The sequence below is a fragment of the Sphaeramia orbicularis genome, chromosome 1, assembly GCF_902148855.1.
Source record: "Sphaeramia orbicularis chromosome 1, fSphaOr1.1, whole genome shotgun sequence".
NCBI classification, from domain to species: Eukaryota; Metazoa; Chordata; class Actinopteri; order Kurtiformes; family Apogonidae; genus Sphaeramia; species Sphaeramia orbicularis.
This window is the reverse complement of record NC_043957.1, coordinates 36,343,365-36,369,893: the sequence shown is the minus strand read 5'-3', so window position 1 is coordinate 36,369,893 and position 26,529 is coordinate 36,343,365. Positions and strand designations below refer to the sequence as shown.

Sequence of the window (26,529 nt, the reverse complement as noted above, 5' to 3'; positions counted from 1 at the left end):
GGGCATGACATCTAACTACAAAGTTTATTATTAGCTAATTGTCTTATCACCATTGGATAATGGATAAGTGGAGAGTGCTTAAAGTTAGTTTTGTTTCTGTCACTAATAGCAATTCCTTCACACTTACCGGTCTCTCAATGAGGTCGATACAGGGCTGCAGGTCGAGGCCAAAATCTATGAAGCTCCACTCGATGCCCTCCCTCTGGTACTCCTCCTGCTCCAGGATGAACATGGTGTGGTTGAAGAGCTGCTGCAGCTTCTCATTGGTGTAGTTGATACAAAGCTGCTCAAATGAGTTCAACTGTAGGAAGAGAGAAACACAGGCAAGGAGGTCTTTGGTTGAGACAGTAAAAACAATGCAGAAACTTAGTCTTACTTAAAGATTTGTGAAAAATTAAAGAATTAAGAAAGACGTTTATCGTAACCTGGAAAATCTCAAATCCAGCGATGTCCAGGATGCCGATGAAAGAGGCTCCCTGCCGTTTGGTCCTGTCCAGAGCTTTGTTGATGCGATGGACAAGCCAGCGGAATAGACGCTCATATGTTGCTTTGGCCAAAGCCTCTACAGCAAAATCAGCCTTCATGGAGGCAGAGGAGAGGAGAGCAAAAGTCAAATTTCATGCTTTCTCTTAAGAAACATGATGGTACACACTGTGCATCAAACATGGTGCCAAATCCATGCTGAAAAAAATCTAATCCAAAACTAGGAATTCAACTTAAACTTAGATTTAAAAGGTCTGTGTTTTGCTTACTGATTCATACTTTTATTATTATCTAGAACAACTGTGCTGTTTGTTTGTGCTTAGTGTAACAGTATGTCTACAAACTGTAAGAAAAGTTTTTTGTTTTTTTTCCAACATTCTGACATCTAATGTTGTGGTCGATTTCAACTTGTTTTAAACCTTTTTTTTTTTCAGTTTGGCAGTGAGAAGCCGTGGACATCGTTGCTATGGAGAAGATGCCAGACAGACGCACAGAATTCATAATGCTTCTTTGCTGAAGGCGTCTATGGTTACCCAATTCTTACAAAATTGACAAAAACAGCAAAACAAAAAAGTACCACTACTTCTAAATTAGTAAATTAATTAAAAGGTGCAGACTGTTTGAAGATTAGGAAGAATCACATCTTTGTAGATTTCAGCACAATATTGGTAAAAAGGGTAATAGCCCTCACATGGCTGGTTTTGACAAGTCTGTTCTGAACATGTAACTGTTTTCTTTGTTATGATGTGAAAACAAAAAGAATGTTGGTAAAAAAAAAATTAAAAAAATGCAGACTGTGTCACTGGGATTTTAATATAATATAATTACCAGCTTCCTCTTAGCTTCAGCAAAATGAATAAAGCTTTTAAGAAACTCTTTCATGGGGGAAATAAAGGTGGTGTGATGATGGACAGTATTTGGGCAGAAGCTTTTATATAGACAGTCTGACAGACTATCTAAGACTGTCAAACTGTGTCTGAGGACAGAGGATTTTAAAGCCCCTTGGGGTGAATCTCTGATGTATGATATTGGGCAACATAAATAAAACCGAACTGAAGAAAAATAATGATACTTCATATTCCAAAATCCAAAATGGCCGTGGAAAACAACCAGTTCATTAAGTGTACATCAGGGTGTAACGTCAGTAAAAACACAAACAAATACAGACCTGCTCTTTAGTCTGAGCCTTCTGGACATAGTCTCTTCCCACTTTGATCCTTGGGGACAGGATGGCCCGGGTGAACTCCATTACATTCATACCCAGCAGATGACAAAGCTTCTGTGCAGCTGAAATGGAAAAAAACAAAAACAAAACACAAATAAGAGAAATAAAACACACACAGAGGCCAATGTGTTGTGAAGGGAAAATATTACATAATTAAATGATTCAATCATTGAAACATCTTCCTAAAACATATCACTCTTGCTGTCAAAACTGCAAGGCCAGCTATGTTGATTTAATGAAGATTTATCAGATGTGATGATTCCCAGATGTTTAGTTTTCATATCAGATATAACGGGGAAAATGTCATATTTAACATGGCTGCAACTTGTGGAAAACTAGGAAAAGCAGTTGAGATCAGCCAAGTCTCACTACTAAAATAAACATCTAGTCCAAGCCGGGGTTCTGCTTGTCACATCTGTGAATCTGTGGTCGAGCTGCATCATTGGTATTAGCCTCATTCTCTCCCTTTGTGTTTGTGTCTCTCCCCTTTGAGCGCCAAATATGTGGTGCCACATGTGGAGGAACTGGAAGGCTGTGCCCCATTTCCTTCAAAAGTAAATCCTTCTAATGATGTGGCTAAAGGGCAGGTTGACAAAGCTTAAGGGAGAGAAAAAGCATAAATCACCCGTCCCTCTGTTCTTTGCAGGACAAACCCAATGTGGAGGAGGCAGGAAGAGGGCAGCACAGCAGATGAAGTATATATGGATAGAGGAAAAAGGAGGAGGAGAATACTTTGACCTGTGAACTCTGGGCTGCAAGGTGATAATGCAGATGTAAAAGGAGGGCAGGGTTTGTGTTTGGGAGCGTTGACCTGGGAAACTAACCAGTATTATCAGGCATCGAGGCCTGGTCCGTGTTCCTCTCCTTCTTGAAGACAATGTTACCAAACTGAAGCACTGAGGACACCACCTTCAGCATGGCTATAAATGTAAGAATGCAGAGCAAACAAAATTACTACAAGACATAACTTCATCCGTGTTACATGAATGTGTTTAAGCAGTCAAAAATCACAAACATGAGCTGGTCTCGGATTAGGAGTAGAGCCCGACCGAGGGATTTTCTGGGCCAATGCCGATACGATATTGGGGGCTAAAAAAAAGCCGCTATCTAATATATCGGCTGATATCCAATATTGGCCGATAACCAATATATCAGCCGATAAATGAAAAAAGAACATTGATATATGCAGGATATAACAGTCTTATATTAGATAAAAGTGGACACGTGGATTAACAGTTGCATAAAACTTTATCTCACAAAGATAATTTACACAACTTTAAAACACTAGACAAATAGTCTTATATTAGACTAGTATGTGACCTGTGGGGAACCACGGGTTCTAGATGTGGTAATTTTTATGGTGGGAAGAGCAGACTTTTGGGAAAAAATGTGAGTCTATATAAGTAGTGACATAAAAATTGCTTGGTAAATCACTCTTTAAAATGTAGCTGACAGTTAATAAACAGTATTAATACTAGGGCTGCACGATATTGGAAAAAACACACATTGAGATTTTTTTAAAACTTTGTGATATGTATTATGATATGAAAAAACTACTCAGGAGGATATAATAGCTGTGTGGCGCTGACATAAAGGGTCAAACAAATTAGTTGCGTTTCTTCTTGTTGTGGCAACAGGTGCAAGGCACTGTCGACACAGAACACGTGTTTCAGTATCATCCTTCTTGTAGCTGAAATAATTCTAGATAACTGACCTTGCTTTTCTTTTTGGCACCAAGTCTTAGTTTCTGGTGATTTTCTCTTGTTCATTGCTCATTTTTCAATGTTGTTACCAGCGACTCACTCCATGTGCAGGGGTATGGTCTGCTTCAGCAAACTGATTAAGAACGATTGTGATTGGTGGATCACTGCATGCAGGGTGTGTCAGGTACCCAGGCTGAAATTAGTTGAGAACACATTGAGGTCATTTGCCTCCTACATTGCAGGACCCGTGATCTTACTACTGCACACATGTACATTGCGATGAGGATGCTCAAACGATATATTGTGCAGCTCTAATTAATACCCAGGCGCACCTGCAGAATGAAATTGTGAGGTACACAGGAAGTGCAGGAGTGGGGGGTGAATAGTTCATTAGTTCATAAGACTGTAGGGTAGCGGTCCATCCTTGTCGGGGGGGGGTAGCAGTCTGGGATTCCAGGATTGTGTGTGTGTGTGTGTTAATTGGTTGGGCTCTAATTAGGAGCAACTTTGATTAAAATATAATCTCATGTGAAAATACAAAATTATAACACTTTCAGGAAACTGTACAACAAATGTGTATCCCCCGGTTAAGCACATTACATTTCCCCCAAATGAACTGTCCTGTTTTCTTTTGTGTACTCAATCTAATCAAAGTCAAACTAAGGGCTGCATGATTTGGTGAAAATGTCACATTACGATATTATGGAAAACACTGTGACTGCAATTTGAGCCTATTTGCTTGATTGTGAAGGAAAATGCACATATTACTGAAATTCATAATATATATATAACTCAAACAAGTAAAAATACAATAGCTTAATTTCACATGTTTTATACAGAAAATATAATAACATAGCCATACATATACAAGTCTTCTAAACTGCAGCCTCTGCAATTCTACAAATGCACAGGTTGACACTGCAATTTGATTGTGCAGCTCAAGTAAAAATCTACATATTTTTTCTTATAAAACAATGAATTATTTTTCTGATGATCAATAGTACACCAACGGACTCTGATGCATCCATTCACTTCGTTAAATTTTTTTTTTTTTACCCAGAATCTCCTCGTGGCCAAAGCTCATGATGTGCATGGCTTCCATCGTCTCCTGGAAGTTGTCTTTGTCCTGCTGACCTGGGATTGGGATGTTACCGTTGGACAAAAAACGGTAGTTGTTGAACCCTTCTAAAAGCAGGTCCGCTGTGGACAGAAAATAATTTTTGAAAATGAATATGATTTCAAAGAGATTGCATTTTAGTGTTGTTAATAACATTAAGTTATAAAATTGCAATTAAAAATGACTTGATTTTGTAAATTTGTCCATAAGGTTTTATTTTCTACTCTGGATAGTTAAGATGTGGGTTCATGTTATTACAAACAGAGGAAAAATAAGAAGCAGGTTAATGGTGCAAACATCTGTCTACTCACATTTGAGGTGCTCTCCAGCTCCAGCCAACAGCTGGTAGAAGATGTGGAAGGTGCGCTCGTCTTTGGCTTGGCGAATAGCTCTGGATTTCTCCAGTAGGTCTGACACACAGCGATCAAGGAAGAACATCTGTTTGGTGACTTAGTCCTGTTAGAGTAATAATAGAACTCTGTGACAATGTGACTGAATAATGTTTATGAACACGTATGTTTCTATGTATTAACCTACTACACTGTTACACCCATCTGATGTCATCCCTTCAGACAACACCTGCTGGACTTAACAAAGCCTCTGAGCTTTATGGTGAAATGCTCTTTATTTTACTCTATTCAGATTGACAGTTTAGAGTTGTTTGGCACGAGCTGTCATTTTTTTTTTAAACAGGTATCTTCCACTTTTGGTATGTTTTTACTTTATTATTCCCATTATAACATATTTTATTCATGATAATGCTAAATTTGTAGCTGAACAGGAAAATGCTAGATTAAGGTAAAGCCCTGACAAACACTGACAAGTGTTTTACAGAAGGATACAGGTTTCAATATTGGCTCCAACAATGTATCCGGTCACATCAAAGTTGATCCGGATGAATTTCCCCTGTAGAGAAAAAGAGATTATTAAAGTAGTCCAGATAATATACAGACTGCTGTAACAAAGCAAAGCCTCTGATTTGGAAGCTGAGCAGATCTGCCAGTATTTATAGTATTTAAAACATCTGAACATTTATTCAAGCAGGTGTGATGTTTTTGGATGATGCACCAGCAGTGTGAATCCTCCATGAACTAATGCTGATACTGTGAGTTCAGAAATCTTAAATATTTAATAGTAATATGTCCAGAGTAATCCTGTTTGATTTCATCTTCATCCACTCCGGAGGGCGATTGGTGATGACAAATGGAGGCCACTACTGCGCTGATCCAACTTCACTCCGAGTAAGTTTTACTGAAGCAGCATCAAATGAGTAATTTACAAAATTCCTCTTGAATTAATAGAGTAATCTGTCACAGCAAAGCTCAAGCCAAGACTTTCCTCACGTCCCTCTTGTCCTACTCGGTTGTAAGACGTCCACTGAGTACAGTCGCCTCCAGTCTGAATGGCTCCTCTATTTCAAAGGCATCATTAATGACTAGCAGGCGCCTGTGATCAGTTATGGTCTGTGAAACTGCTTACAGGAAACATAGGACAAATTTGGGTAATTTCATACAGGAAACGTCTGCTTATATTTACAAAGAACTTTTAGAAAATGCAAACACATGTCACCTAAATCCTATTCAGATGTCAATTTAAGTTCAGACTGAGTGGAGCTGTGACAGGGGAGGATAAGACAACACACAGCAGCCGACTGTGGGATCCACATTTAGAAGTCCCCCCTCCCCACTTCATGAATATAAATTATCAGTACTTACAAAACGTGACGAGTTGTCATTTTTCACAGTCTTAGCGTTCCCAAAAGACTCCAGGATGGGGTTGGCCTGTAAAAGCTGACGTTCCAGTTCGCCCTGGAAAAAATAAACGGGGCTTTCAGCAGTTCTTTATCACCACAAGATAAGTCAACACCAATAAACATGATGGATTAGAAATTAAGTATAAACCACTGATTTACACGGAGAAAAAAAAAAAGATTATAGGCATGCAGACAAAGACAGACGACATGAATTGTGTTTTTTATAGAAGCACCTCACATTAGTTTTTCCTCTGTACATACAAATACACTACAAACACAATGTATATGAAAAAGAAAACGTTATTTACCATCATATTCTGAATTCAGATATTTTTTGTATCTTTTTATTGGACTGGACAATATGTTCTTTCACAAATCTCCATTTTTCTTCAGATTCTTTTTTTTTTTTTTTTTTTTTTTTTTTTAAACATATGTTCAGGTCTCTGGAGCCAAATTAATCTACTGTATGTATTCAGAACTTAAAGTTTCTTGCACAACTTTTATCCAAGTGACACTAGACGAAGTGACCACACCATCTGATATGTAGTAAAAACAGCCAATATCTTATAAAGAGTAGAGCCCCAGTGAAATAAGAAAAGTTTGTCTTACTTCAAGCAAAGAGGCCATATTGGTGATCATTCTACAAGCTGATCTCATGGCTAAACACAGACACTAAACTTCTGTGGAAGACCTGAGGTTTCTTGTTTTTCTTCAGCTATGTTTATAGGTTTCAGACATGTATTTGCTTTTTCCCCATCAATTTAAAAGTGGAAACCATTGAGAGACATTTTCCTAATTTGACTCATAGATCAAAGAGTTAATCAGCCATGCCCCTGATTACATGGAGATATTTCTATATCTTTTTCAAACTTTAGTAGTAGTTCAAAAACTATGAATATATGTAAACAATATATGTTGGAGAAAAAAAAGTCACACCTCCCACTATATTATTCACAGGTTTCGAGCTGTCATTTGACTGAGGACTGGTAAAGATGCACCACAGAGCCGTTTTTATGTTTTTGTGACTTAGTTCTTGGCTTCTACCATTTTATTGTAACAAAAGACAGAGTGCACATTGTACTATTGAGAACACAGTGTTCACACAACACAACAGAGACACTTCATAATCTATTATCAATTTCAGCAGTTTAGGAGGTTGAACAAATAAATATGGACTTGTCATGTTTGGACAGGTGGTCCTTTATGATTCCATTTAAGCCACATTATGGGTTTGTCATGACCAGAGAATCCAAAATAGCGGAGAGAAAAACAATTTCTTTTGCACTATTATTTCTCTTCTTCTGGACTCAGGGAATATTTTCCCATTACGTCAAAAATAGCTGCACACGCTGAAAGCTGGAGGAGGCCATTTTCCACAAAAGGGAACTTTGTGGGATGAGGAATCAGCAGTGTGCTCAGGATGTGAGACATGTAATGTGATCTTTGGCTGGAGAGCATGATGGGCTGCTTTTAATTGAGTTTTTGAGCAGCTGGAATGAAGCAGGGCTGAACTGGATAAACCTGGTCCATTTCCTGCTATCAGAGCGGTGGCACAGGCCACGGAGGGATTCAAAGTAAAAGCCTCTGTTTTCATATAAACACAGCTCTGTGGTGTAACTTGGTAGTGAAAATTATTCACTGGCAACTGCTGCTGATCTGTGTGGCCTGTTGTACGCACACAAAAACAAAGAGCAGATTACAAATACCAGTGGGGGTCCAATTTAGCAGCATTAGAAGCTGACCCACATTCCTACTGCAGAGAGAACACAAACATCTGACAGCCGCCAGAATGGGCTCTTCCTCTGAGATGGCTAATTGCTGTGAGACAATAAGCAATTTTAAAGAAAACTACCGAGTGACACAAGCACACACATAGAACTGCTGCTGAAAACCAAAACAAGTCAAAACTAATTTACTTTCTTCACTTCCTCTTCTTTCTTCACTTCTTCTTATTAAAAATACTTAAATTTGTTTTTTTTTATCAAAGTGCAGAGTGTTTGGCAGGCTGTGCAGCAGTACTTTAGCACAGATTGAGCAGAGCCAAAGAGGATCAGTCAAAACTGTCCTGATAAATCTACTGAAGTAAAGGCCAGCGGTGGATGTGTTCTCACTGCCCAACATCTGCTGCTTCAGAGGCCACAGGGCCAGACAAATATCACAAATCGCTCTTTTCACCAGCGGCAAAACGTATTTAAATGTGGGCAGGAGTAAAATAATGTGGAGAGCTGAGCTGTGCCAAGAGAGCTTGAGGTTTGACTCGGGCTTAATGTATGAAAGGTCAAAGGACGCAGTGACGGGCAACAGCTTAAGATGGAGGGATTGAGGTGAGCTGGCCCGAAAACCACCAACTACTGGAAGACGGCACACTTTAATCATAGTAAGTACATAATATGTTGTGGTGTAGATACAGTATAATTTCTTGCATGCAGAGAGCAAACATGAAGATACATTAAAGCCAGGAAATTTATTGTTCATTTGAGTCCACCAAGTCTTTCTGTTAAGAGCACAAAGGGTTTTCTAATTTGTCCCCAAATGAGAGACTGTGTTTCATTCAGTGTGTTTGAGTAACTGACTTCAGCAAAACTGATGTTTTCAACATGATGTGTATAAAGAACATAACAGGTCAATAACTGAGCAAGATTTGTACTGGAGTGAGACTGTATCACACCATGTATTGTGAGCCATATCCTAACAACCTCTCTGCGTGTATGTATGTGGATAAAGTGGTTTCCTACACTGGGTTTAGTTGTTTATATGCCATCAGCTCACTACTGTCTGTACTTTACTACACAGTCAGTCCTCTGTTTTGAATAAGAAGTCAAAAGCAGGATGAAATACTTACACAGTACATTCAGGTGTAGTGGTGAAATCTAATTACTGCTCTGTATCTATGTATACTTTAGTCAGTCTGAGAGATTAGAAGTATTTCAGTGAATATTAACATTCTGTAAAATTGTAAAGGAGGAAACATGCTAAAAGGGGAGGTTAAATATGCTGCACAGACTGAATAACAGTCATCAGTTTGGTAAATGATGATTAGACATTTTTCTGTGAGGACATGTCAACAATTAGAGATGTCCTCACACTGTTAGTAATGTTTATCTTCCTTTGTGAAGTACAGATCATGCAATTGAAAGGTTAAACCCCAGCAGGAGGAGTAGAGTGGATGATTACAGGTTATATAAAAGATGTTAGAGGTATTAGTTCTTTGAGGCTAGTAGCAGAGTCAGTGGGTAGAGAGTGAGTAACGCACCCCTTTGTTATACTGTAAGTGAAGTAAGATAGGTGAGAAACTACATACTACTCACATAAAACAGGGGTCCACTCTGTAGGACATGGGGAGATTATCATGGAAAATAATAAATTGCATTAATGTCATGGATACACGTTAACCTATACTTTAAGTTAAACATGTCTAAAATGATGGATTAGTGTCACAATGTCAGCCCAACTTAAAACAGATACAGCAACAAGCGTTTTATAGTGACTCAGGGCCCGGATTAATGCTGGTACTGGTGGCACACAGCTAGAAAACAATTTGTACATTGCATCTGAGGTTCACTGTAAGTGAGTTGATGATTAGATGAGTGCAAGGTTTTACAGCAAACTCGTAATATTAGCTTAATACCATTAACTGAACCTTATTTAAAGAACACAGGTGTGGTCACCGGCTTTATCTTAATGGTCCAAAAAACAAATAAGAGCCAAATAAATATAGAAAGATGCACAAGTGGCATTTAACCTTAAATTGGCAGTGAAAAAGACAGGTTTCATAAAGCACAAGATGATGAAGGTCATGACTTCACATATAGCTACTACTGTGAACTACATGCATGTGATTATTTAACGGCAAGTAAATGTACAGTACAGCACATCTGAACAACTTAACCTCACATAAAAACACAGTAAAGACAGTCTGAATATCCATGCCAGTCTGAAAATTTACTTACAACTGCATTTTGTGCCTGACAAGAGAAAAAAGTAAATGCTAAATATGATGCTCACAGTGTTTAAATGCAGTTACAATCTTCCGGAAATATAGAACATTAGAAATGAACTGTAAAGCAGGAATCATTGAAATCATTCAAATTTGATGGAGCTGTAACAGGCTCGTGTGAAATAAACATTTTAACTGTATAAGCCCCTGTCACGATGAGAAGAACGTGTTAGTGTAGCATGCATATTACATGGTGTGTAAGAAAGCATAAACACTTGCCTGAAGTTTCACTGGTTTGGGTGATTCTGGCTGTTTGTTACAGATAAACAAATACAAATTGTTAGATCATGAGTACACCCATCTGGTGCACAAAACCACAGCACCTACCAAGTGTTAGGCACATTCCTTTTCTTTTAATTTTACCACTTTTAGCACAACAAGCCCACGCAGATCAAATCGTGATGGGAGTAATGATGACTATAAATACTGCGATGCTAGCCTCCATGGAAAGCAGTGAACTGCTCTTAAGGGATTATATGAAGATGCATAAAATAAGGCATAATGCTGGATTATGTATGATATTATGAAGATCACATACTTAAAAAAAAAGGGCTCGCTCATATTTATGGCTTAAAGCAGACACTGTTAACTTAAATGAAGGTGATGAAAAATAAAGGACGATCATTCAGTTTGACCGAATACTCACAGGAATGTTGTGGTCTTTTCTTCCTTTGTGGGAGGAGGCGACATGTGCCAGGTATTGGATAACTTTTTTGGTGTTTTCCGTCTTGCCAGCTCCTGACTCACCTCTGTGACACAAAAGGAACGCAACAGACAGCGACACATATACCCAGAGTCAGACTGTTCTCCTACTGAGTAAGACCACAATAGTATGGTTTTAGTAAATATATCAAAGGCTTTGTGGACAGAGTAATGAGTGTGTTCACAGTTTGGTGCGGCTCTACATAACTAAGGTGTCATGTTAAAAAAGTATTCAAGATAGAAATACAGAAGCATAACCTTAAGACTCATACCAAACACTGGTAATGGTCTACCCACTGGATTTTTGTTTACTCCAGACACACGTGACAACATTTCTCCCAATTCCAAATAAAATGTTGTCCCACATAAATCAGAAAATGACTGGTTTTCAGCAGTGTTAACATTTTTCAACAATTATACTGACTTTTACCACTAGGTGTTGCACTTCTAATCAACTGAAAAAACAGAGGAAAAAGACAGTCCATAACTGCGAGTACAATGGCACCAGTCCCCTTGGTGGCAGTAATGCGCCTCTAAGCTGGTTTGCAACTGTCAAGAAACACTAAAGAATGAGAAAAATAAGCAGGAGTGAAGCAGGGTTACTATCTACCGCGCTTTTGAGATGGGGCTTGCTTTGTGCATCTGAAGCAGCACTGTTATCTTGTATGCTATGACTTTTTCCTGCAGTATTTACATATTGCGTCATCTACATTTTCAGCAGATTTCTTTCTTTAGTTTGAAATCGTTCATGGTGCCGTGTTGGTGCAGTTGGTGTAGTCTCTTTTGGTTCTCCCATGGTTCTTCAGACACTTTTGGCTCAACAAACAAACATAATGTCAAGTTTATCACTGTTGTTTATTACCGATGCAAATCTGGCACATTTCTTAATTTGTCACAATCTGCCACAGTGACACATGCTGTTTCAGTGGGATTGAGTGAATCAAATTTTAAGCTTCTACACCAGAACTGTCACACCACAATACTATTTTGACTGTTCTTTACCAGTCTTTCACATTGATTTTGGTGTTTTATGCCACTTGTGGTGGAAAATTAAAGCATCCTCTTTTTATTCTATAAAATGTGACCATCCATCTTTCTCATGATCCACTTCTAGAGGTTTCCAATGGGGCACAGCTCTTGAGAGTTGGAGTGGCCTCTTGGTGTTTTCCAGAACTGTATATTTGAATGTTATTACAAGCATTAGTCCAGTTTAGCAGCTGTTTGAGGGCATCTGGATGTGCAGCCTGCTTTTCTCTTCTCCCGCCTACAGTGACCATTGCCATAAAAAAAAGTCATCCAAGCCAAACCAAATTTGGGGAGCAGTTTAGATTTAGAGCATACCTGAGGTTTTACAGTAAGTGCAAATTTGCATGCACCAAGTATGTACAAAATATGCTCTGCTTTCTGTCTGAGCGGGTGTGATGTGGCTCAGAGTCAGGACTGTGTGCACAATGTGTTAGTTTGGTCATGGTGAACAGAGGGAGATCATAGAGGGATTACATCAATACTGCTGATTCCTCAGATTGTCTGTAGATAGACATGTCATATAGGTAGCAAGGGCAGACTTTATTATGTCTTCTGAGGCTTTAACTTGCACATATCAGATCCAAAGCCCAAAACATATATTTTAATACTATTAAAATGCAAGAATTCCTACATCCATAGAGATTTAACTGTCCAGATTTTGTGGAAACTTCTCACTTCATAGTCAAAATATTGGAAACACAATCAATACAATCTCTGAATGACTACCAAGGTCAATCACCACCTCCCTTAATATATGTTTCATCTCCATGAAAACTCAACCTTAATATCTAGAGGAATCTAGGGGTTATTTCTGCAGAGTTGCTTTAATAAACTGTTCCTACCTGTTTAACAAAGCATATTCAAGAAGCAACTAGGTCTACACATGCACAAGTACTAAAAACTATTTTCTTTTTTTGCCAGGTTCTCAAAACTAGACAAAGTGGAAGTAAAGAAACAAAGAAAGAGACATACATAAGTGGAATTCATTTAATGTTGAGCCAGCCAGGTCAGTTTAAGTTCAGTGCATGATGCAGATTCTTGCATCTTGGTTTGATGCATGAAATTATTCTTTTAGCAATAAAATTAAGGTTTTAAATGTGTTTAGCAGTGAATGGAGCTCATACTCACGTGCAAAGAATAGACTGGTCCTCTCGATCTGCAGAAGACAAGAAGAGAGGAAACAGAAAGAGAAAAAAAAAATGGTTAAAAATAGTTTTTTAGTCTTTTATGCGGTTTCTGCTCTCTCAAAATTTGATTGACCCCAAGCAAAAAGTACCCTCTTATCAGCAGGCTTAAAAGCTCCCAAAATATTCCAACAGCACAGACACCCTTTAAAAATAAATAAATAAATAAACTGAAAAATAGCATTTCTTTTATGTGGAAAGGTCTCAGACTTCCATTATAGGTATTTCCTGGACTTCAAGGTCAAATATGTGGAAAAGCAGTGCTTTGGAGTCAAATCTGCACTGGAGAGATAAGGCTACTGTGTTGTCCGCTGTACATTGGTAAATAATAATAATAATAATAAAAAAAAGATGCTCAGTATAATTAGTAACAGGCCGGTTATCCCTGACTTCATAACATCTGGAAAAAAAAATGTCTATGTGCCAAAATGCAGTTTCATTCTTCAGAGTTTTATAGCTAAAATCGCTGTTGTACGAAACATGTCTGATAAAACTGATACACTGATCATCAGTATATTGTAATGGAGGATATCTAAAAATGTCTAATCAGAATATCACAAACCACTTAGAGCAGGATAATATTTGTCATAATTCTTAATTTACACTGTACTGAGGCCAGTTTCCACTGTTCTGGTGTTGTTACAATAAAAACATAATATGTGACGTGTCTCTTTAAACCCCCGGAGGTCTTTAAGTTTGGTGTCTTGTGAGCTTCAATTGAGGCGGGTAAGAGTCATGTTGAGGCCCTACAGCGAAAAATAATGGTGATTTCGTCATGGGAAAACAGTAGTCTCTCTTCCCAATCAATGCCCCCCAACAGGGGCAGGGCCTCCTGACAGGTCACATGGTTGGCTAAGCAGCAAGAAGTCCACAGATTAGATAAAAGTCATCAGACTCCTCACTGTCCCGCCTTAGCGTCACTCTGTTCATTCAGTGCTTAAAGTCTGACACCACATCCAGTCTGACAGAGAGCCTTCACAGTGTTAAATCTAGTCTGTAAGAACTTAGCTAAGGTTAAATAAAGAGGGATTTTACAATTAATTTCATTGTACCTGAACATTTTTAAGGAAAATACTCCCATCAGTTTGTACATAAAATGCTTTGGTTTAGAAAAAAGTAAAGGTGCATAAACCCTGCTACCACTTTCCATTCCATCTTCTTAATTCTGCTTATTTCTGCAAAGGCTCTAATCACAGAAGTCATTCATTCTGTCCAGTCTGCACGTTTGTTAAGTGAAGGAGTGTCCATGTTAGTGCATTAGCAGATTGACTCAGATGAAGATCACCATCAGCAACAAGCCAACAAGGGCATATTTCTCTGTTAAGTCTGAAATCATCTTTTTTTTTTTTTTTTTTTTAAATCAAAATGCTTTACTAGTATTTACCACTGAATTGTAGATGTTGTTACAAAAACTGCTATATTCTGAAGAGGCCTAAACTGCACATGCTGCTACAACAACAGCTTCCTGAACCCAACTATTAATCTGAGGTGTCACAAAAGGAATGTAGGGCTAAGAATAAAACTTATAGGGATGCATCTAGCGCTGATTAATCTGTCCGTTACATTTTCAATTAATTGTTTCTTGTTTGGTCACATCCTGAGGATATTAATTTACAAACATTGAATCTGAGGACTTCTATCTTTTTTCTCAAAAAATTACACAAATTGATCATTGATGGTCAAAATAATTGTCAGTTAATTTAGTAAAGAACTAATAATCAATTACTTGATTACACTGTGGTGCATTAAAAAGTCACGATACAAAGATGTGCTCTTTGCCGTTTTTTTTAAATATTTATTTATTTTATTATTATTATTATTTATTTGGACAAGCAATTGGCTATCTTTACCTCTTTTAGCCTTTAAACCCTCTTAACAACTCATTTCTGTTTGTAATCTAACTAACATATGGTGAGGAATCACAAGTAGATGTAGAGGGAGCTGACTGATTTGCAAAAAGATTAATTATAAAAGAGTCATATCGAGATTATTTTAATAGGTATTGCGACTGTGAGACACAGCTTTGGCGTTTCTTTTTCACTGAAAAAAAATCTAAATTATTTTTTGCTGTTGTCTGTACCAAACAGACATGTTCCAGTACATTTTGCTCTTGTCAGAACACACAGGTCCTGTGGTTTAGATACTGAACGTGGACATACTGGAATTTCAATCAAATTTCAATCAATTTTTCAGTCCTAGCCACAAGCTAAACCGATCAGGAATCACTGCTCCAAGCCATTTGGTGAATATTTCATCTTGCTGTATGCACATGGTGTCTAAGGCTGGGCCGTTCTGCCAGAGGTGATGGCTTCCTGGACTGAAATGCTGACAGTGTTCCTTTGGGGTAAAATGATGGAAAGTGGATGGGTGGGCGGTGGAGGGGTGATGTGACGGAGGACACAGCTGGACAGCTCATCAGGGACAACCTGGGTTTCCTGGCTTGGACCAGGCACTTCCTGCAGTTAAGTACTGTAACAAGGGGGATTGTCCAAACACTCATGCATACACACACAAACTACAGCAAATCTGATACAGCAGGAGCTCTCAGACATCGACTGCTGCTCCATGCAACGCAGCACACATGCAAACACAATCCCCTTCAACCCCCAACCTATAGCATCCCTCATTCACATCCTTATCTGAATCAGACACTAACACAACAATACTCAGAAAGCTGGGTTCTCCTTTATCTGTGCGGCTGCAGACACAGTTCAGACACACAATCCAGTCACTGAGACTTCTGACTCTCATTCACCATATTGCCGGCAATGCTATAACCTTAACAACCTATGCAGACTGCACAGTGCTGATTACTGGTTAAAGACTCAGAGTCTGCGCAGATCAATGACTGGAAGAGCAGCGGTTATTTCTGTTACGTTACTTGATGGTCATAAGGACTGGTTTGTGGGTTTCACATGACTGGTACTGAAATGGCCTTGCCAGCTTCACCAGACTCCGTTATATTGAAAATTCCAGGATAAATATTCTTAGTTTGTAAAGTTTAATATATATGTTTTTTTATATTAAAGGGCAAAAAGCTGTCAGATTATAAAAATAGCATATGTTGCAATAGAGGTAATCATCATAGATTCCCCATGAAATCAAATGTCTACAATATCTTATGAGATATGCATAAACTACTCAAATATCTGTTAAAATAATAACAAAGTTGTTTTGTATGAATTCTTAAAGTTGCAGTGCCACCAGGCAAAACTTTTACCTTTATGTTGTCATTCAAATGGTCCAAGAAGTTATGAGGCCTCTGCATCTACCTCATCTATTCTTTGGGCTGTAGAAAAACTACCCCATGATGTTCTATTTTTGACTTATCACAGGCATTTTCATACAGGTACAGGAGTCCCATTTGTGGTCAGCACCTGTAATTACTGACTCCAGGTTCAGATTCTGAGAGAACTGACCTGAACCTACTGCTGTGCTTTATGTCAACACAAAGCTTGGACAGCAACTTCACTTATCCATAGCCTGTGTATTTTTTAATAAAACCACACTGACAAAATAGGAATATAATGTTTTATTTTTCCCATTCCATTAAATGGAACTATTGTGCTGTTCTTCTGTCTAAGGTTGTTATGATTGTTATTTGTATTATTATGCATGTTTTGCTTGTTTGCATATATGTTAAATTTCATTGCATGTTGGAATAAATCACTAAATCAATCAATTTCACCACTTTCTTCCTTGCTACATTGCTCACTCCAATTGGTAATTTGACCACCACTTTAGCCTTCTTGTTTGCTCAATGGATAAGAGGGGATAAGTTACACCTGTTACAAAAGTGAATGTTACATCGTTTGCCTGTAAATATGCAAAAAAGTATCACTCAATTTGCTGTTTCATGGCAACTTTATACACACAGAGACAGAGGAAAATAAAGTGGTCCTCCAACAGAAGATATCGGCATCAATGGCCTTCCTCACTGGTGACAGTCAACAGTTTGAGGATGCCTTGTGGCTCTAATGTGAACACAGCAGCACTGCATGTGGTGTCTCTACCCCTCTAAGAAGAGAGAAGGAGAGGGGAGGAGTGAGCTGGTCTCAGCTCATGATAGTGAGCTCATTGTGAGGCTATGGCACACTGGGCCTGGGCCATGGCTAATGCCTGTATTTAGGAGTGACACTGAGGTGCAAACACTCACCTCAGAAACCAGTCCTGCACGCTGATCAAGTCTTTCCATAAGTGTGTCAGAGGGAGAAAACCTCCACAGCAATGTAAAAAGAGGATGACAGCAGCTGAATGAGCCCAACGATAAAGTCTGATTATAAGAGGAAAAAAAGCCGTATCTCTGCTCTCTGTGCAGAGAAGTGCAACTAAAATGCTGTTTTTGGATATCAGCAGTACATTAACCCATTATCACAATCATCAACTACAGTAGGGCAGCACGATATTGCAAAAAACTGACATTGTGATTTTTTTAACCCTGTGATATATACTGCGATATGAAAAAAATATTCATGAGGATATGATAGCTGTGTGGTGCCGACATAAATGGTCAAACAAATTAGGTGTGTTACCTCTTGTTGTGACAACAGGTGCAAGGCACTGTCGACACAGAACACATGTCTCAATATCATCCTTCTTATATCCAAAATAATTCTAGATAACTGACGTTGCTTTTCTTTTTGGTCTTCGTTTTCAGTCATTTTCTGTTGTTCGTTGCTCATTTTTCAACACTGCACCGGTTTCTATCCTACTTATAACACTATGGGGGTACAGGCCGCCTATGGAAGTGAAAGTGAAACTTAACGCTCATTTGTCTTTTCCCTACCCCCTGAAGCTTTGCAAACTTTCATTTGAGGGGCCAGGATGTGGTGCTGCTCAACGGCAAAACCTTACCAGCAGAAACACTGCGTTGTTACCAGCGACTCACTCCATGTGCAGGGGCGTGGTCTGCTTCGGCAAACTGTTTAAGAATGAATGTGACTGGTGGATCGCTACATGCAGTGTGTGTTAGGTACAGGAGTTAATTTGCCTCCAACATCACAGGACCTGCGATGTGACTATTGTGCACATGTACATTGCGATGATGATGCTCAAACAATATATTGTGCAGCTCTAAACTACAGATTACTAAAATTATTTCATTTATTTCAAATTATTATGATTAATTATAAATCATTTATATTTATTATTTATATTATTTATATCTATATTATTTATAAATTATTATTATCATAATAAATTAATATTATTATTCAACTATAGGTTGTTAACATTATTTCAGTCAACAAGCGTCCACTCAACTGTAAAATGAAGACTAAGGATCAGGATGGTCCAATGTTAGTTTTGTTTTTTATACTACTACTATAAATTTAGTTTATCTGCCTTTGTGACATTTTCATACTACATACAGCACACAACTAAAAAGCTAAATTGTAGGCCTATGGCTTCTAAAACAAATACATTCCTGTGGTGTCACATCTTAATGAATCTTTAATTTCCATTTAAATCTTGTATGTAAGACATACAGCCCTAAACTAATGCTGTATCTCAATGACTATTTAAATACATGTTTTCTGAAAATTATATGGTGCATAAATGTATTGTTGTGAAATCAGATAAAAGCAATGCATTCATCTATGTTCCTCTGACACTGATCTAACACTACAGTGACCAGTGTCCTAAATTAAAACACATGCTTATGAAATTTACTGTGACTATAAATCAACAACTACATATATTTGATTTTTCCAACTAAAATAAAGTAGTGGGCAAAGTAGGCCTATCCCATGTGATAACTGTGGCATTTGTTTCTAAGTACATTTGGATGGAGTAGGGGCATTGGCTTTAATCTAAAAATATCAAGTATTGCTTATTTTTAAGAAATCTGGATGTCTGCAATGTCCTTGCTGACATGGAAAAGTTTTTAACACAGAGGGGGCTAGTTATTGTTTATTTGCTTTACACCTCAGAGCAGTTGTACTTTTGACAGGGCACCAAAGGGGCTTTATAGTCTTTTAAAAGTAAGTTAAAATTACACATTCAGTAGCAACAACCTATAAGGGTCTGTCATATTACTACATTTAAAAAAGGCTGAAAGCCCATATTGACCAAAAGGGTCTGAACCCTTTATTTCAACCCAGAAGTGTCTGTCAATGAGGCTGTCAGTCAATAAACTCCTTCCTTTTGGGATTTTAATTCTAGCAACATCAGCAGAGCTGAAACCGATGCATCAGCCAAAGACTTAAAGATGGAAACACATGCAGTGGAGATCCAGAGTGTTTGGTTTCCTCTGTGGAGCATTTCTGAGAAAAACTTCTTTAATGAAATCTGATACAGAGATTGGCTATATTTGTGAAACATTTGCAACAGAATTTTGAATTTTATTTAAGGCGTTAGGAGCCACAAACCCAGCCTAGAAATCATTTACAAAATGTATGCTTTATGTCTACATCAGGTGCAAATGAATTAGAGGAGAAAGGAAGTGTAGTAGTCGAACAGAAGAAATAATTAAGTCAGTAGTGAATTGTATCCATATACCAATTGATGTACAGAAAAGAGATATAAGGAAAAGTTAACATGTTGTGCCCCAAATGATTTCATAGAAAATGTCTGCACAGGGAAGACGTTTGTGCCATTAATCCACATTGGAGTATAATGTATGGAGGCACAAGAAGTAACAGTCAGATTAGCTGCACCAGCAACTAAACACATTGTCTAATAGTCATCTAAGTGTTTCAGATATATCCACATTTTTGTCAAAGGGCTTCTTATTAGTCATAAAAATACACTGCTCGTCTTTGGTTAGAGCTCAGTGATGTGTTCATGCATGAGGCTGTCAAGGTTCTGCATTGTTAATATTCATGTTTGAATAAAACAGTTTATATCCTTTAAAATCTGGGTCTGTGTGCCAGAGAGGCATTAGTTTGATGTGCTTGACAGCTTATGAAAGCTCCCTAATTTTAGTAATTCTTCAAAGATGTACTGATATTCACTGATTCAGGTAGTTTTAGTGCATAACCAAGTGATGTTCATTTAAAATGGATCCAAAGCTTCAGTGGGATGTACAGCAGAGAATTTTCCTTTAGTTAGAGACTGAGTAATTTCACTTTCCACTGTTATAACAGAGAAAATATCAAAGACTGATCATTACACCTATCTTTGAGTTGTCCTGAACCACTTCTTCTGATAATTAGGAAGAACGTCATATGTTTAATGTGGTCTGCTGTTCTCAGGAGGCGCTCTAATGTTCAAAGAGCGAAGCGTTAAGTCTCAGTTCAAAAGGCCATCGAAACCGTAACTGTTTGTTACAGACCTGATTAGTACCAGGTGGGCCAGAGTTTACCTAAAGTGTAAGCTAGTGCCACTACAGACACATCCAGGCTCATTTTCTCACACATGGTTGACAGCAAATATTACCCTGTACAGTTCACAGGAGAATTCACAGAGCATAGTTTGCATTCTTCTGCGCTGTGTTTAAGCTGTTGTTAATTTCAGTAAGGCCGGATGAAAAGTGCTCTGTTCATTGTTGATATAAAATGGACCTCTAGCTCTGAAATCAAACAGCTGTGCTTTATGAAAAAAGAAAAACCACACACACAAGGCCAAGATGGATCAAGCTGGATTTGACCTAATGGCCTGATTAAACACCCGGGAAAGACTCAAAAAGGGGATCTTTCTACATTTCAACTGAAACAAAGACCCCCTGTTCCAAAATCCCACCTTGGGACACTTTCAGTGTTGTTGATACACATCCACAGTTGAAATCCATCAAGACTGCAGACATACCCTGTCTTTTATCACGTTTTCAGTAAAAAAAATAAAATTAAAAAAAAAAAAAAAAACAGCAGGATTTCCTTACAACACAGTTTTAGAAATGATAAAATTATTGTCTTGTGCGTCATGTGTTCATGTTGACAGCAGTGAGGACAATTATGTAAAGTGTCTGAGCCGCTAATCAATGACAGATGTGCAGTAAGTTCGTGTGGCCTGCTTACACACCCTGTCTTTGTTAGGAAACACCTCATTTAACCTCCCATATGAGCACTGACTGACTTCACAGCAGCACTGAAGTAATTAACACATCCCTCAAGGTTTAGACACCCTTCAGCCGTAAATATGATTTGACAATCTGCTCAGCTCCAAAGGTCGTAAATTACAGTGAACAAATTATTTATCTCAAGCATTTTTCCTTTTCAAATGCCAACCAGTAAAGTCTAAACAAGAGGTGTGAAAGGTCTGGTATTATTAACAGAGCTGTGTTTATAATTCTGAGCTAATGCAGACTAGGGTTGGGCAATATGTGCTATCATTTGTCAACCATGAATGAAACTCATATTTCTAATTAATAATGCTGTATTTCCGTTTTTTTCTACCTAGTTTATGGTGGATGACCACAGTTGAATTTATCCTGGCACAGTCTCTTCATTAATGGAAAACACAGTTGCTGGCAAGTGGTGAATAACTAAGACAGTGAGGCAACATGAATCTCACATCTTGCACTTAAGAGCATCATTTTTGTTACACACACTAACATAGAAGTAAATCATACATAACTTACACATTAAAAGCTAAATATGATTAGACATGAGTAGATATGTAGGCTATATGTAAAAGTTCAACTTATGCCCAAAACTTGCCGATACAGATATTGGGAATTCCAACACCAACCAACTATAGCCACTGCTATATTTTTATCCTTCAAAAAACAAACAAGATCTCATCAAATTGTCATCCAGTGTCATCAGTCAGCTGAATGTTGAACCTGTGGCCATGCCCCAAAGTGATTACACTGATTCACATAGAGCTAGATTTTATCTGTTGTGGTGTGTCCACGCTGTCACTTGAAGTGTTTGGTTAGTCCACTTTCATGTATGAAGCAGTGTTTCCCACATAATTAAACACTATACATGAATGTATGTGGCAGATGTTGGACCATGATCAGCCGATAAGCTAATAGAGTAGTCCTGTCTTTTCAACCAGTGTTTTTCTGTATTGCTTTTCTGTTTGTTTTGTTTTGCAGGAATTTCATTACAAACACTCGGATCACAAAATATGAATTAGGACTTGCATATAAGTTTGCCAGAGAGTTACAAGCTCCATAGGTTTCGTTAACTTCAGACAACTATTTCCATGAAAATCACAATTAACATATTTACATTCAATCACCCTTGCAAGCCTGGCAATATTACTGCCAAAATAGATGTTTAATACATCATGGTGCTTGTTTAACAACAAAAATTCCCACAAATTTAGACAATTTTCAAATGTTTATGTCAACTTGAACAAAATCACAATAAAAGATGATACAACTCTATACAGCAGGATATTAACCAGGTTACTGAAATGCTCTGGGCCACAACTGAACAGCATCTGGCCTCCACTAATCTCCAACCTACAAACCTCTTTTTCCAACCACCACACTGTTAATTCGAACATGGCCATAACGGGAAAAGGAGCTAGAGCAGCAGTGCATTAAACATTACAGGTCAGGCCTGTGCACCAGCAATTATACACTAAATACATAAAGCAATCTGAAAGCTTGAGGGCAAAGGTCATTGGTTCTTTGAAATTAAACAAACCAAAGACAACGCACCAAGTGTTGAAGCATCACTTATTGACACCCAGCGCTGCCGCCATAAGTCTGTGTCCATCCATGTAGAAACAGAGTGTGTGGAGGGACGAGGGTGTGAACAAATGGGAGGTTGAAATGAAGAGAAACTCTCTGGAGACTATTGTTTTTTAGGGTGCCTATTGTCATCAGGCCGGGGACTACAGCAGGATACTAGCCATGTTGGCTGCCCCTTTTTACTGTTATTGATACAGTTCATTAATTGGGATTGTCCACAATAAAATAAACTAAAAAACGAAACTAAACACACAACAGCTACAGCCACGCTAATTCACACAAACACACCGACTTTGTATCATAAGCTGTGCCAATCATACAATACTGCACACTTTTTGAAGAGATCCTGTTGTGAATTTTCCAAACAATATTGTAACTGCAGTAAGGACAACACACACTCATTAAGAACTGTGTGTTTTCCAATTGAAACAAGCACAAACTAGCATAAAATAACAAACTTTAAAAATACACAAATTTTGCAGTTTTAATTGTGCACCAAATCTAACACGTTTATTTGTTTTTCCATTTTCTTCTAAATCTGGATCTTCAAATTCCAGTTTTGTGATTATGCAACTGCACAGGCCTATGCTACAATTACAATAGTGCATCCCTACACAATGCAATCCCTAAAAAGATTAAAACTGTAAAACTAATAAAGTTTGGAACATTTGTGACAAACAGTGGAGTAAATACCAACACAGAAACTGTCACTGACTGGGATGATGTTCTCATGTAAAAAGGAAAAGTTATCATCAAGCTACTTGTTGACACAGTTGAAACTTCCTTCTGTGTACCAACATGAGGAAAGCAAAGCCTAAAAGGACTGACGGAACTGTCCAGTTTGTCACCACCCCCACTGGTCGGCCCTCACATTCACACAAAGGACCTATTGTGGAGCACAATGGGGTCACCCTCTCTGTTCCCGCTGGTCTGATCCCAGTCAGTCACTGCTCATAGAGCCTGGAAACCTGCCAACTACTGGGCAAGGATCTTTGAAGACATCATTCATTGCCTTCACTTAGATGTGAGGTTCCTGACAAATTCAATAAATGCTACAAATGGGGCTGAACTGCAAGCTATAAAAGAGATACTCTAAGAGGGAGAATTCTAGTGTTTTGCTTTTTGTTCAAATTGGTGTTATCTGTATGCTTTACTTCAATGCTGCAGGCGCATGTATTAATCTCTCCTCTACAAATTCTAACACCAAATTGTCCTTTAGTAAGATCTTTGTAAAGCTGGTTTAATCTTGATGGGAATAACAGCGAGTACCACCAAAATGTTGTGCACAATCTAAATTAATAGTGCCGAAACAGAGGATACAGGTAAACAGAGCAACCAACAAGTACAGTTAACCTAAAACACCAAGATATCAACTATCAAATTATACTTTTAAGGCAACTGTGACATAACCATTGTAGCCAACACAAAGACAAAATTATTCCGACACTGTGACGTCTATCAGCCCCATCGAGTTTAAACACTTTGACCACTTTCTCCTTATAAACAAAACATCACAGTGAGCAGACTGAAATTAGCTGGCGCTGCATCTAAATGAAACACAGAAACCACCCTAATGAGATTATTTTTTCTGATAATGAACACCAAACTGACATAAAGTACTGTCTGCTAAATGTTACCATTTCCAATCAAAGCAGGCAGCGTGTCATTTTTACCAAACCAACAATCAGTCATTAAATGGCATTTAGTGTGGTTCACAAATGATATGTAGCAGTAAAACGTTTAACCTTACCTTGTAGCATGCATCTGTATGCAGACTCTGAGATGGCATAGATGTGAGGGGGCATTTCGTGCCTCTTTTTGCCTCTGTACATCTCAATGATATTCTCTGAGTAGATGGGCAGGTTTTTGTAGGGATTTATGACCACGCAGAAGAGACCAGAATATGTCTGTACAAAGAACACAAAACATGAGAATCAGTGATTTGATTAAACAGCAGCCTTTGAGTCACAGTAAGTTATTTCTTTTACTTCAATATTAAGGTGTATTGATCAGACAGAGGACTAAGTGGAGCATTAAAAAGCAAAACAGCAACTCAGAGATGATATTCTTTTAATGCGCAATCTTTATAACAAAATGACGTATGAAAGGGTAGGTTGTTGCAACTGTTGACACTGTGATACTGAAAGAGCCAAACTCCTATATCTAAAGTTATGTTTAGTATGTCTGTCCCATTTGCAAAGAAGAAATTCTGTTATGCTGTTTCTTCAGTAAAGCCCGACTCTACAATACTGCAGTTTATTGATCAAGTATCTTATCTAATGGTCTCTTGAGACATGTTTTTCACACTTGTCTCTTCAGGCACCCTTTAAATGTCAACCCAAAATGCAACAGCAGAAGGTGGAGATTTTAATCCACAGCAGCATACTGGTCCCTTGGCTGTAAAATGCAGACAGACAGAGCAAGGCAGGCTAGGACAGGGTTAATCCCCAACATGTCTGCTGCTCAAACACTTCATTAACTCACAAGTGCACGGGGTATACAATGGACACTTCTGGATTAAGGGTTTACAAATCTTGTATCAGTGACTGGGATCAAAAGTCACTGCCAATAAAAAAAAAAAAAAAACTTTTCGGTAGAAGAATCACAATGTATTAAACCAGGATCCTAAATTAAATGAAACATGATGACACGCTGCTCTCTATCTGTGTTGACCAGTTCTAACAGTTTACTGCTCTACATGCTATTCCGTTACTACACAGAATGTGGCAAACTTTACTTCATTTTTTTTACTCCTCTATATCCCTCGCTCTTTTTTTTTTTTTTTCACCTTTCTGATCTTTGTGCTTAACAGCGGAGCCACATTCTTTTAATTATGTCGTCTGAACTGCAGGGGGCCCAGGGCCAGCTAACCCAGTGGTTTAGCAGGAACAATAGTGATATGACCACAGCATGCTGTGGGAGCAGCATGGATTTGTGTTTCTGTTTGTGCATGTGTGTGACTCAGACTGACAAAGCCCTGCCACCTGTCTAAATATCCCATCGCATAAACACATGCACAAACTATCGACCAAAAAACTCATTTTGATATTTAGTGTAATGCCACATAACAATAGCAACAGATGTAACATACAGTACAAGACAAAGCATTTTATGATCGTCAGTCAAAACCCAGTCAATATCCCTGGGTGCATTTGGGCAATATTATTACTACGGACTGCACTGATTTGTCAACTTTTTAAACTCTCTTTAACCCTTTCATGCATCGTTTTACTGAAGCTTCAGTTAAAACTATAATATTTGCAATAATTACTCCAAAGTCAAAACTAGGGTAGCAACAATGTCATGGTGTTACAATAAATCGCTTAATTACAGTTCGAATTCAAACTTTTCACCTCATGTTCGAATGAATGTTCGCAGTTCCAATAAAAACTGACAGCCCTAATAAGTACTGTTGTGAAATGATTTTGCGCAAAAATAATCGTAGCACCAAAATCTCTAATTGTTACATTTCTAGTCTAAACAGCTCCAAAGTACAGAACCAAAATTACTACATGGATGTTTGATTAATTACTTTTTTTTCCTACATTACCAGATAACTGACATTACCACTTATATGTAACATCCAACACAGTTACATTTTAGATTGTTTTGCTAAATAAATCGAATGTTATCTTTCTGGAGAGAAGCTTTGGGACACTATGCTAAAAAATATAATTTATCATTGAAGTTCTGTTTAAGCACAGAATTGACTGTAATACATGTATCTCACTCAGAATAATCCAAATGGATACA

The 26,529-nt window shown here is 38.0% G+C and overlaps 1 protein-coding gene across 11 annotated transcripts in view; it reads right to left on the bottom strand.

The window, feature by feature from the left end:
* Positions 1-26,529, bottom strand: part of myh10 (myosin, heavy chain 10, non-muscle) — a 64,689-nt gene that overhangs the window by 27,186 nt on the left and 10,974 nt on the right. For 4 of the 11 annotated variants that reach the window (XM_030136662.1, XM_030136675.1, XM_030136667.1 and 1 more), the window contains 14 exons: positions 24,527-24,683; positions 13,135-13,162; positions 10,925-11,027; positions 10,498-10,527; positions 10,232-10,246; positions 9,590-9,607; positions 6,244-6,336; positions 5,371-5,434; positions 4,840-4,938; positions 4,468-4,611; positions 2,533-2,628; positions 1,652-1,770; positions 426-578; positions 128-301 (listed from right to left, as the gene is read on the bottom strand). In XM_030136662.1, coding sequence (XP_029992522.1) covers positions 128-301; positions 426-578; positions 1,652-1,770; positions 2,533-2,628; positions 4,468-4,611; positions 4,840-4,938; positions 5,371-5,434; positions 6,244-6,336; positions 9,590-9,607; positions 10,232-10,246; positions 10,498-10,527; positions 10,925-11,027; positions 13,135-13,162; positions 24,527-24,683 — 1,293 coding nt within the window. The remainder of the gene's footprint in view (positions 1-127; positions 302-425; positions 579-1,651; positions 1,771-2,532; positions 2,629-4,467; positions 4,612-4,839; positions 4,939-5,370; positions 5,435-6,243; positions 6,337-9,589; positions 9,608-10,231; positions 10,247-10,497; positions 10,528-10,924; positions 11,028-13,134; positions 13,163-24,526; positions 24,684-26,529) is intronic. The other 7 variants (XM_030136677.1, XM_030136709.1, XM_030136736.1 and 4 more) reach the window with 4 other exon arrangements.